This window comes from Orycteropus afer, unplaced genomic scaffold (assembly GCF_000298275.1).
Source record: "Orycteropus afer afer isolate SDZICR_OR568_19922 unplaced genomic scaffold, OryAfe1.0 scaffold00017, whole genome shotgun sequence".
Lineage (NCBI taxonomy): Eukaryota > Metazoa > Chordata > Mammalia > Tubulidentata > Orycteropodidae > Orycteropus > Orycteropus afer.
In genome coordinates this window covers 9,513,820-9,525,861 of record NW_006921604.1, presented here as the reverse complement: position 1 = coordinate 9,525,861, position 12,042 = coordinate 9,513,820, and the positions used below count along the sequence as shown (strand labels likewise).

At 37.5% G+C, this 12,042-nt stretch overlaps 1 protein-coding gene across 1 annotated transcript in view; it reads left to right on the top strand.

The window, feature by feature from the left end:
• The window catches only part of TSGA10 (testis specific 10), a 149,325-nt gene that overhangs the window by 69,720 nt on the left and 67,563 nt on the right, over positions 1-12,042 (top strand). The window contains exons 10-11 of the mRNA XM_007959465.2: positions 5,051-5,161; positions 11,312-11,497. Of these exons, the coding sequence (XP_007957656.1) occupies positions 5,051-5,161; positions 11,312-11,497 (297 nt within the window). The remainder of the gene's footprint in view (positions 1-5,050; positions 5,162-11,311; positions 11,498-12,042) is intronic.

Genomic DNA, 12,042 nt, shown 5'->3' with positions numbered 1-12,042 from the left:
GACAATTTTGCCGGGTATATAATTCTTGGTTGAAAAATTTTCTCTTTCAGGGTTTTATATACACCATCCCATTGCCTTCTCACTTGCATGGTTTCTCCTGAGAAATCAGAGCTTATTCTTACTGGCTGACCTTAGTAAATAACCTTTTGTTTTTCCTGTGCTGGTTTCAGGATTCTGCCTTTGTCCTTGGTTTTGGTGAGTTTGATGCTGCTATGTCTGGGTGATTTTCTTTTGTGGACTATCCCGTTTGGGATTCATTGGACTTCCTGAATGGATATATTCTCATCTTTCATTATATCAGGGGAGTTCTCTTTCAACAGATCTTGGACAATTTTCTCAGTGATTTTATTTTGCTCTTCCAGTTCTGGAATTCCAATGACATGTAGGTTATTCCTTTTGATGGTATCCCATATGAACCTTAGGCTTTCTTCATTTTGTTTTGATTTTTTGATTTATCCTTTTCCAAAGAAGTATTCAGGTGTTTGTCTTCAATCTCATTAATTCTGTCTTCCATTGCATCACTTCTACTCTTTTGCCCTTCCAATACGTTATCTATTTCTGACAATTTAGTGTTAATCTTCTGGATTTCAGTCTGCAGATTTAGAATCATTTCTGATTTTTCATTTGTTTTGTCATTTTGTTCTTGTATTTTCTTCCAAAATTATTCTAAGGTTTTTTCTGTGTTTTCTTTGGTCTGTCTCTCAATCCTTCGAAGATACCTAAAGATAATTCTTTTGAATTCCTTATCAGAGACTTCCAATGCTGCTTCCTCCTCAGGGATGTGTTCTGGGTCTGTATCCTGCTCCCTTGTTTTTACACCTTTAGCTTGCTTCTTTGTGTGTACTGTGTTGGTCTGTTGTCTTCAAGACATCGTGGTGTTGTTGTATTTAGATCTCTGTTAACTGTTTGTGGAGAGCAGCCAAGGGTGATTCAGGCTCTTCTTGGTGGTTTTTTATCATCAGCCCATTGGTGGAGAAGGAGGTGGTGGCTTTCGCTCAGTAAGTGAAGTTGCAGGAGGTGTGGGTGTAGTTGTTACTTATGGGGACTGTTGCTTTTTCCCCCTCAGTTAGACACAAATTACAATTGAATAACCATCAAAAAACTAAAAGCACATGGACAAAAAATACATCATGTAATCATACAGGAACAGTAACCAAAAAAAAAAAAGAAAATAAGGAAAAACAAGAAGAAAAAAAACAAGAAAACCTGCAATATCTGTGGAGAGGGCACTAAGAGAACAAAAGACAGAGAAGGAGAATAATGAAGAAAAATATGGGAAAAATGCAAAAAGAAAAATAAGGAAAGGGGTAAACCATGAGTAGAATATAGAAAAAAATATATATATTTCATCCAGGAACTCGGAAAAGAAAAAAAGCTGAAAACTAGGACCTGGAAGGGGAACAATAAAGAATAACAGTAGAAATGACAAAAGTATATTAATAATAATAGTTTTAAAACAGACAAAAAGAAGCAAACTACAAACCAGAAAAAAGAAAGAGAGAACGAATAAAAAAATAAAAAGAAAAAAAATCAGGGAGGGCAGGGCAGGGCACCCAGGCTCTGTCTGAGCATACAGACTGGGATGGAGTTCCTGCGGACCCAGAAGGTGGGTGTGAGTGGGGGATGGCCACGTCTCCATTCACCAGGCAGGTTTGGGGTATAAGATTAACAAGGGGAATGTCGCACCTTTTCAGTTGTCTAGGTCTTGAGTGTTCTTGGGGTTACTTGCAAGTGGAACCTGCTCTTAATAAGACCCTGGAATCTGGGAGAGCACTGTCTCTTTAAATATCCAAAATGGTCAAGCCGCTTATAAACATTCAAAATGGCAGTGCCCTCCGGATAGGCAAAAGCCTACAGGTCAACCCTCCTTCCTCTTCCCTGCTTCTCCTTTTATTCACCAGCTCAGCTACCTGAACAGTCTTCCATGCAGTCCCTGGCTAGCAGGGCCGATTTTTACATTAATTCTTAGGTCCTCCCAGACTTGGCACTCTCCAAGCTGTCTGTGGTGTGCCATCAGGATCTCTCAGAATCGGTGCCAGACTGCAGCTCTGTATGTCTCCTTTTTTGGTATTTTCATGCATATTCTTCTGCTAGTTGGGGTTTAGTCCACTTCTATATCCTTTCCTTCAAGGCTCAGGTGTCCAGGATTATCTTCTGTGTCTGTGTTAATTGGTTCTCCTTTTCTTTGTTGAAGAGGATCTGATTTTTAATATATTTTTTATACTTATTTTTACATGTACTTTTTAAATTTTAATTGTGATTTGGGTGAAATAAACTTTCACAGAGCAAATTTATTTTCCATACAGTGGTTCACATACATTTTGTTCCATGACGTTGATTATAATCCCTACAGTGTGACAGCCTTCTTCCCAATTCCTCCCTGTGGCTATGTTTTCCCTTTGTCCTTCTTTGCCATGCTTCCTGCCCTCTGAGTCATCTCCCTGTGCAAATACTGCCCTTCTGATCTCTTATTGTTTATTAGTCTAAGGAGTGTACCAACCTGGTATAAATAAATGTTCACCCTGTCTATTGTTTGGTTAGAAGCCACAGAGTGTGTTCATTTCCAGGCCCGAAGGGTAACTTAGGGGCCATAGTCTTGGGAGTTTCTCCAGTCTCTATCAGAGCAATAAGCCTGGTCTTCTTTATGATTTTGACTTTTGTTCCACATTTTGTCCCACTGTATCTAGGATCTTCTACACTGATCCCTATCTGAGTGCTTGACAGTGGTAGCTGGGTACCATCTAGTTGTGGTCTCAAGGTCATATAGGTTGAGGTTCACACTAGTCTCTTAGGCTAATTGTTTCCATCTGTTTTTGGTTTTCTTCATTCTTCTTTGCTCTGGACAAGGAAAGACCAATTGTTGCATTTTAGATGGCTGCTTGTAAGCTTTTAAGACCCCACTCACCACTCAGCAAAGTACAATGTAGAGCAATGTTTTTGTGTAGTATGTTAGCCAATTGAGCTTGATATCTCTGTAACCATGGTCCTGAGCCCATGGGCCCAACAACTGGCTCCCTCACGATGATTGGCTGTGCCTAAGAAGTTATCATAACTTTGCCCTCTGTTAGGTCTATTATATATATGGACATTCTTAGAAATATTGTCTGCCAAACTTATATATGGTCTACTTTTTTATATTGTTGAGATAAAACCACATATAGTTGGCCCTCTGAATCCACAAGTTCTGTATCCACTGACTCAATCAACCAGATCAAAATTTTGGGGGGAAGAAAGCAATTAAGTGGTCAAAGCAATCCCTCAAATGCCAAAAGGGAGCAGAAAGTAATATTTTATATAGCATTTATATTGCGTTAGGTATTATAACTAATCTACAGATAATATATTGTACATGGGAGGATATATATAGGCTAAATGCAAATACTATACAATTGTATATGAGGGACTTGAGCATGCACAGATTTTGGTATCCATGGGGCTCCTGACACCAGTCCCACATGGATGAGAGACAATAATACTACTTTATATCATGTTTTCTTCCTACATGAGGAAGTAGTAAAAGCATTTAAGATTCACATGGGTTTAAATCTCACTTCCTGACTATTCATCATTTGTGAAAATGAAGAGTAAATGAGAATATGTCTGTAAATCATTTAACATAATGACCAGGATATCACTTAGTAAATAATTTGTAGCTATTAGCTTAATGTAATATCACCAATATAATAAACATTTTCCTGTTAAAACTAAACAAACTTAAATATGATTATAAATATATATTATGATTTATATATAATTAGAAGAAAACTAAAACATTGTCCAGTGTAGTTTTTCACTTTGTTTGGGTCAAAGATCCAGAGGTAGAAGAGGGATCCAAACTGTAGACCACAGGTTAAGAACCCATATTTTAGAAGATTTGTAATACAGAAACATTAAGGTATTTCTTCCTGGATCCCACAGTTCTTAATAAATTGGGATTTTGAGGTATATTTAGTGTTTTTATCTTGATTTTTTTACTTAAAATAGATTGGCATTTTTCTGTTACCATAAATTATTCCAAACATTTTTCATAGACACATAATATTCTATTATGTGGTTATACCACTGTGTAGATATACTGTTATTAACTACATCATTCACATGTGTGAATATTTCTAATTTGTCACTATAAGAAGTAAATTACTTGTATTTTTAAATTAAATTTTACTAGTTTTTTTTTCAAAGTGTATCAAAGCTTATAAGAGTTTTTAAAAATATATTTTTCTCATTAAAAAATAATACATGTGAAAAGAAGTCATTTTTTAAAATTAACAATGATGTTTTCAAAAACAGAAAATTTAAGGAGTTGTTGTTGTTGTACCATTGAGTTGGCTCTGACTCATAGTATCCCCGTGTCTAACAGAACAAAACATTATCTGGTCCCGCACTGTTGTCACAATCACTGCTGGGTTTGAGTCCATTATTGCTGCCGTAGTGCCAGTCCATCTCGTTCCACAGCTTCCTCTTTATCGCTGACCTTCTACTTTACTAAGCATTATGTCCTTCTTAGGAGATTATTTTTCATTTCAAAAAGCTTGTTAAATGAACATTTTCAAGTATAATGAATCCCCATCTCCCACCTTCAAAAATAATAACATTTTTGTCTTTCTTTTTTTTATGCGATATCTGACCATGAATTTTTTTGCAAATTTACATTTCCTGTGACAGTATGTGAAAATGCCTATTCCTACCATAACTGAATAGTTTTATTCTGTGCTAATTTGGTAGGTAAACAAGTATTTCATTGCTTAAATTAACATTTCTTCTTTGGTTGCTATGAAGTAGCTTTTGTCAAGTATTATCCATTTGTGCTTCCTTTTTGTGAATTGTCTCTTTTTGTTCTTTGTCCATTTACTATTTGGGCTTTTGTGTTTTCTGTTTTTACTAGAAGTTTTTTAAATACTTAGTTCTATTAGTTATATTGCTTTTATACATTAAATATAAAGTATATTGACTTTTATTTATCATACATGTTGCAAATATTTACTATGTTTTTGATGTATATGAATTTTTTATTTTTTATAATCAAATCTAGCTATCTTTTTTCTCATAGGTATTGTCCAAAAAATTGAATGATACTCATAATGAACTAAATGATATAAAACAGAAGGTCCAAGATACTAATTTGGAGGTTAGCAAGCTGAAGAATATATTAAAGTCTGAAGTATGTATATATTTTTTTCTTTTTGCTCACGATCATAGGGTTTATCTAAGCATTCTCATTAGAATTAAGTTAGTAATCAGTTACGCTAATGGGGCAGATGAATCAAATAATAAAATAGCATATTTTCACATTGACAGTGATTGGTTAACTATATATTTATTTTGTCACTAATGTCTGGAAAAATGACTCAGGAATCTGCCCTCTTATACTTCTCATTCAGCTACTTTTGACCAGCAGAATACTCCTAGTTGGATGAAGGGCAAAGGGCCTGAATAATCTTGGGCTCTTTTATATTTAAAACTGGTAGAGATTTCAATTATAGACCTATGACAAAAGATGCTCCACTTGATTATGTAATGGATTAGAATTGATCACCTTCTTGTGGGCCCATCTATTTCTTAGGACCAGAGGGCATATGACTCTCCTCTGTGCTTTTTCAGTGAGCAACCATTTGACCAGGTCATGTGTGTGACATCAGGTAATTGCAAAAAATATGGATGCAAATGTGGAAACCTTTGAATAAACAGACAACTTGACCAAGAATGTTAAGTTATATCCATTAGGTAAAATATTATCTAAATTAGTGTTGTTGTTGTTAGGTGTCGTTGAGTCAGCTCTGACTCATAGGTGACGCTATATACAATAGAACAAGACACTGTCCGGTCATCCTCACAGTCCTTGCTACACTTGAGCCCATCATTGCAGCCACTATGTTAGTCAGTCTTGTTAAGGGTCTTCCCCTTTTTCACTGACCCTCTACTTTACCAAGCATGATATCCTTCTCCAGGGAATGGGCCTTTCTGACAACATGGCCAAAGTAGGTGAGATGAAGTCTGGCCATTCTCGTTTCCAAGGAGCATTCCAGTTGCACTTCTTCCAGGACAGATGTGTTCATTCTTCTGGTGGTCCATGGTACTTTCAGGATTCTTTGCCAACTCAAAAGCATCAGCTCTTCTTTGGTCTTCCTTATTCATTGTCTAGCTTTCACATGCATATGAGGTGATTGAAAATACCATGGCTTGGGTTAGGAGCACCTTTGTCTTCAAGTGACATTTTTGCTCTTCACTTTAAAGAGGTCTTTTGCAGCAGATTCTTGATTATATGCTACTTCCTGAAATGGATGAACACTGACCAATGCTTTTTTGTACAGTGACTTCCATTTTTTGATGCTTCCTGGATCATTCACTATTTTGCACATGGGATCTTTAAATATTGCAACTCAAAGCTTGAATTATTTTTCTTCAGTCCTTTTAGCTTGAGAAATGCCTTCCCCTTTGTTCTTTTCTTTTGGTTTTCTAACTCCAAGTCTTTGCACATTTCATTAAAATAATTGACTTTTTCTCAAGCTGCTCTATGAAATCTTCTGTTCAGCTGTTTTATCTTGTCATTACTTCCATTTGCTTTAGTTACTCTCTATTCAAGAGCAAGTTTCAGAGTCTCTCTGACATCCATTTTGGCCTTTTCCTCCTTTCCTGTCTTTTTAATGACCTTTTGCTTTCTGCATTTATGATTTTTTAAAAAAATTTTATTGTGATTTGGGTGAAAGTTTACAGAGCAAATTCATTTTCCATGTAGCAGTTCACATATATTTTGTCTCATGATGTTTACTGTAGTTTCCCACAGTGCAACAGCTCTCTTCCTACTTCCTACCCTTAGTTACCTTTCCCCATGTCCTTCCCTTTTCATGCCCTCCTGTCCCTCAAGCTGTCTCATAGAAGAGCATACACAGCCCTTCTATTCTCCCATGATTGATCTCCCCAAGGAGTGTATCTATCTAATGTAGATAGATAGCTCATATGCTTGTCTTTTGTTTGGCTGGAAGCCACAGAGGAGGGTTGAATTCCAGACCTGAAGGACCGCAAGGAACCATAGTCTTAGGGTTCCACCAGGCTCTATCAGACCAGCAAACTTGGTCCCTTTTTTAAAAAAATGATTTTGAGTTTTGTTCCCCATTGTTCTCCCACTCTATCCAGGATTTCCTACATAGATTCCCTTTGAGTGGTTGATGGGCATCATCTAGTTCTTCTGATCTCATAGTTGTATAGGCAGAGCATTGCATGGTGTACCAGTCCCTTGGACTAGTTGTTTCCATGTGTCTTTGATTTTCTTCATTTTTCTTTGCTCTGGAGGAGGAGAGACCCATCATTGCATCTCATCTAGATGGCTGCTTGCAAGCTTTTAAGATCCCAGTCACTACTTGCCAAAGTAGAATGTGGAACAGTGTTTTTGTGTAGTATGTTATACCAATTGAGCTTGATGTTCCCTGCATCCCACAGATCCAACTACTCACTCCCTCTGGGTAGCTGGCTGTGGCCAAGAAGTTACTACATACAACCTTGTCCCTTGTCATTGAGGTCGACTCTGCTTTGAGGAGATAGCTCTTCCCCAGTCGTGTTTGAGTGCCTTCAAACCTGAGGGGCTCATCTTCCAACACTATAGCAAATAGTGTTTCAGGGCTATTCATAAAGTTTTCCAGTAATATATCAGACAGTGTTTCACTGCTATTCATAAGGTTTCCACTGGCCACTTCTTTGAGAAGTGGATGGCCCTGTTCTTCTTAGTCTGTCTTAGTTTGGGAGCTCCGCTGAAACCTGTCTACCATAGGTTACCCTGCTGGCATCTGAAATACAGACAGCATAGCCTCCAACCTCACAGCAACACACAAGCCACCACAGTATGACAAACTGACAGATGACTGGTGGAAAATAGTGTAGCTGGGTTGATTATTATAATAGGTATATTGTGACTTATATGCCATTTAAATCTTTAATAGGAAAATTTTTCCCCATACTGTTTTCCTTATTTTATTTAACATATCATTTAATAGTTGTCCACCAAAACATATTTTCAACATTCATTCACTGCTTAGTTCTAGTGTTTATTTATTTACTTTATTTAGTGTGCACATAGAATTGTTAGCACTGTGGGGCAATAAAGAGATTATAAGGACTCCTAAATTGCAACCCTTACTTTTGGGCAACAAGGCAGCAGCCTATATAGGCAAAACAAGTAGTTTCCTGCACTTCTTGGTTTTAAGGTGCCAGCAATATAATGTCATGAATGGATAGAGGGTTTGGAGTCAGAAAGGTCTGGTTTCTCGACTTGCTATAACTTATACAGGCTGCTTAACCTCTCTGAGTCTCAGTTTCTTTATCTGTAATAGAGAAGAATGCCCAAGTAACTGAGATATAATATTCAAAACACCTAGGACAGTGCACCGTCAAAATCTAGTCTGGAAGAGAGCAGAATATAAGTAAATTAATATCTTGAACAATATTTAATGTGGTAAGCTTTCAGTCAATATTAGATACTTCCTTTTTCTCCCTAGTCTGTCACAGTACCTGAAGTTCTACCATTAGGGAATGGAGCTTTTAGATTATACACATCAAGTGTCTCTCAGCATTTAGCATCCTAGCATGAGTTATTTATAAGATTACATTTCATAACAACTCTAAAGATCCAGACCCCACCCTCCACTGAGAGAATGAGCCATGAGTCTATTTTGGTATGGAGAGACAATCAAGAAATGTGGAGTACTTCATTCATTCAGTAATCAGTGTGCTAGGTGCTGGAGTGGCAGATGAAAAACTTGAGAGGAAAGAGAATGTCACATGGTGGGAATAACATCAGCAAAGGTATAAGAGAAAAATGTAAGTCCTGCAGTTAGCGTTGGGTGTATGTAGGTGGGTGATAATGGAGAGATAAGGAGGACTTTCTTTGAACTCTTTCATTAGAACTTAAGTAAGTTATTTAAGATTTCCCTTTTAACGAGATCATTCTGGAGGTGTTAGAAATAATCATCAGAAGGGTAACACAATTAGAGGTGTGCGAGCTGTTAGGAAAGGCTGTGACCATAATTCACGCAAGAACAGCAAAAGATTCCAGCTGAGGCATGAGGAGCTTCACCTGTGTGGAATGTTGCAGTGTGCCCTTCGAACAGCCAGAGGGAGCTGTGGGGTGTGGGGTGAGGACAGTATAATAAAGAGGTTGTTGTTGTTGTTGTTGTTATGTGCCGTCGAGTCGGCCCCGACTCATAGTGACCCCTCCTTGGGTTTCCGAGGCAGTATCACTACGGAAGTAGGATTGCCCAACCTTCCTTCCGGGGAGTGGCTGGTGGGTTTGAACCGCCAGCCTTCTGGTTAGCAGGCAAGTGTCTTAGCCACTATGCTACCAGAGCTCCCTGAAAGAGGAGATTGGAGACTACCAAAGAACAGTTTCACTTTTTGTAGTTTTGCTTGTCTCTGCTCCCACACTGCTCAGGCTGCTCTGGAAATGGGCAAAATATGCTTTCTGGTTGTCAAGAGGGAGGGGAACTTGATGGTTGGAGGGCAGGATAGATGCTCCATAGCAGTCTTTGGATGGATTACCTAGCTAAAAAATAAATTTATTATTTAAAAAATGATTCCTGTCTTCAAGAAACATTAAAACTATAAGGCAGTTTTAAATGAATGACATAGACATTAAGTACTACAGAGAGTTAAAGAGATTAAAGATCGATGTGGGTAAAAGTAAATTTATGTATATTGTACCTTATACCTAGCCAAGTACATACTGTGTACAGAACTATTTATGTTAGTATAATAATGAAAAAACGTCAGATTAACACATTTGGACTGTCTGCATCTTGAAAGCTAGTACAGCCAGACCACAAGGTGGCAATATTTTCTGAATTTGAACCAGTCTCGTATGTTTAAGTAATATTGTGAGAACTGAAATCTGATTTGAAAGGTTTATAGGATGAGGCATTGTTTACTGCAATTTGGTCACATTATTTAGCCCAGGCTTTTTATTGGGAAAATGCACTGTTTATTAACAGGAGGGAAAAAAAATCGAGTACCTTTTTAAATTACTAAAATTATAACCATTTTTTAGAATGAGTTGGCCATATCATACTACTAAAATGTGTTTGGAAAGTCTTATAATGATTACTCAGAGTAGTATATTTATATAGAGAGCTGAATTTTTTCTTCTAGAAATAAGGTCCTACTTCATTCAGTCTGCTAATGACAAAACTTTTAAGTTTTAAAAAATATGGTTCTATATTGTATGCCTAATATATGCATGAATGTATATTTATGAATAATGTTTATTGAGGAGCTCTGGTAGCATAGTGGCTAAAGCACTTGACTACTAACCAGAAGGTTGGCAGTTCAAACCCACCAGCCACTCCTCGGAAGGAAGGTTGGGCAATCCTACTTCCGTAGTGATACTGCCTCGGAAACCCAAGGAGGGGTTGCTATGAGTCGGTGCCGACTCGACGGCAAACAACAACAACAACAACAATGTTTATTGACATACCAAAAAAAAAAAAAAAAAAAAAACCCACTGCCATTGAGTCAATTCTGACTTGTACAAACCCTACAGGACAGAGTAGAACTGGCCCACAGGGTTTCCAAGGCAGTAGATCTTTACGAAAGCAGACTGCCTCATCTTCCTCCTGTGAAGCAGCTGGTGGGTTCAAACCGCTGAACTTTTGTTTAGAAGCTGAATGCTTTAACCACTGTGCCACCAGAGATCCTTGTTTATTAGCATAGGTTTGATATTTTAGTTCTGAGCAATTTCAGAAAAGTTAGTAGAACAGCAGGAAGAAGTGAATCATAATCAAGAAAATGAAGACTGGGTTTATAAATGAAAGGTGAAACTAGACAGGAAATGTGTTAAACTAAGAAAATTATCAGAAATTGGCACTTAAGACAGCAAAGAGTCAGTAGGTTTGTAGCCAATAAAACCCTGCAAAGCAGCCAGGAACAAAGGAATATACAGATGCAAAAGGTCAGGCCAGCAGAAGCTCAGGAGCCAGACTAGCAGTGTGTAAATAGACATAGGAAAAGGAGGCAACGAAGGATTCTTTTACTACTTCCTGTTTGGACAAAAGCAAATGAAAGAATATGCTCATCCATGACCTGACGATAAGAGTAATTAACTTTACTTAAAGGATGAATGTGGCTTGAGCCAGGACAGATTCCTGATGTTACTTCCCTTTGTTAATTAGTGGTGTCCAGCTTTCTAAGCTTACATAGATAGGTTTCCTCAAGGTTGTGTTACATATATTCCTAAAGACAATATTAGAGTGACCTGGAAAATAATGTTTCATTTGTATCATATGTTGCATACTTTAAAACTTTGTAACACATGAGATTTGCTTTGTAGGAATCTGAAAATCGGCAAATGATGGAACAACTCCGAAAAGCCAATGAAGATGCTGAAAACTGGGAAAATAAGGCCCGTCAAGCAGAGGCAGATAACAATACCCTCAAATTGGAACTTATCACTGCAGAAGCAGAGGGTAACAGATTAAAAGAAAAAGTAGATTCCCTCAATAGAGAGGTTGAGCAAGTAAGTGAGAAAATGTGCTAGTAGATTGTACATCATATTTAAAAGAATTTTGTTTGATTTTCTATTAGTTAAATATATAAACAAGTACTTATTTCCACTTTGGTTCTCTTCTGATCTGTCATGTAGCCTACAGCCAGAGTAATCTTTAGCATTTTTTAAAAATTAGGAGCCATTTCAAACATGCAGAAAAAGTGATGCACAAACCCAGACACACATACCCATCTCCTAGATTTAAGGTTGTTCACAACTTGACATGTTGGCTTCAAATATTTCTTTATTTAAAGAAGCAAAACATTACAGGTACAGCTCTTCATCCTTTTTATTCTTTCTCTCTAATAGTTGGTATATATAACTCGTTTGCATATGTTTATACTTTTTCTACATATCTACCATCCATATGGGAGCTCTGGTAGCATAGTGGCTAAGACACTTGCCTGCTAACCAGACAGCTGGTGGTTCAAACCCACCAGCCACTCCTCGGAAGGAAGGTTGGGCAATCCTACTTCCGTAGTGATACTGCCTCGGAAACCCAAGGAGGGGTCGCT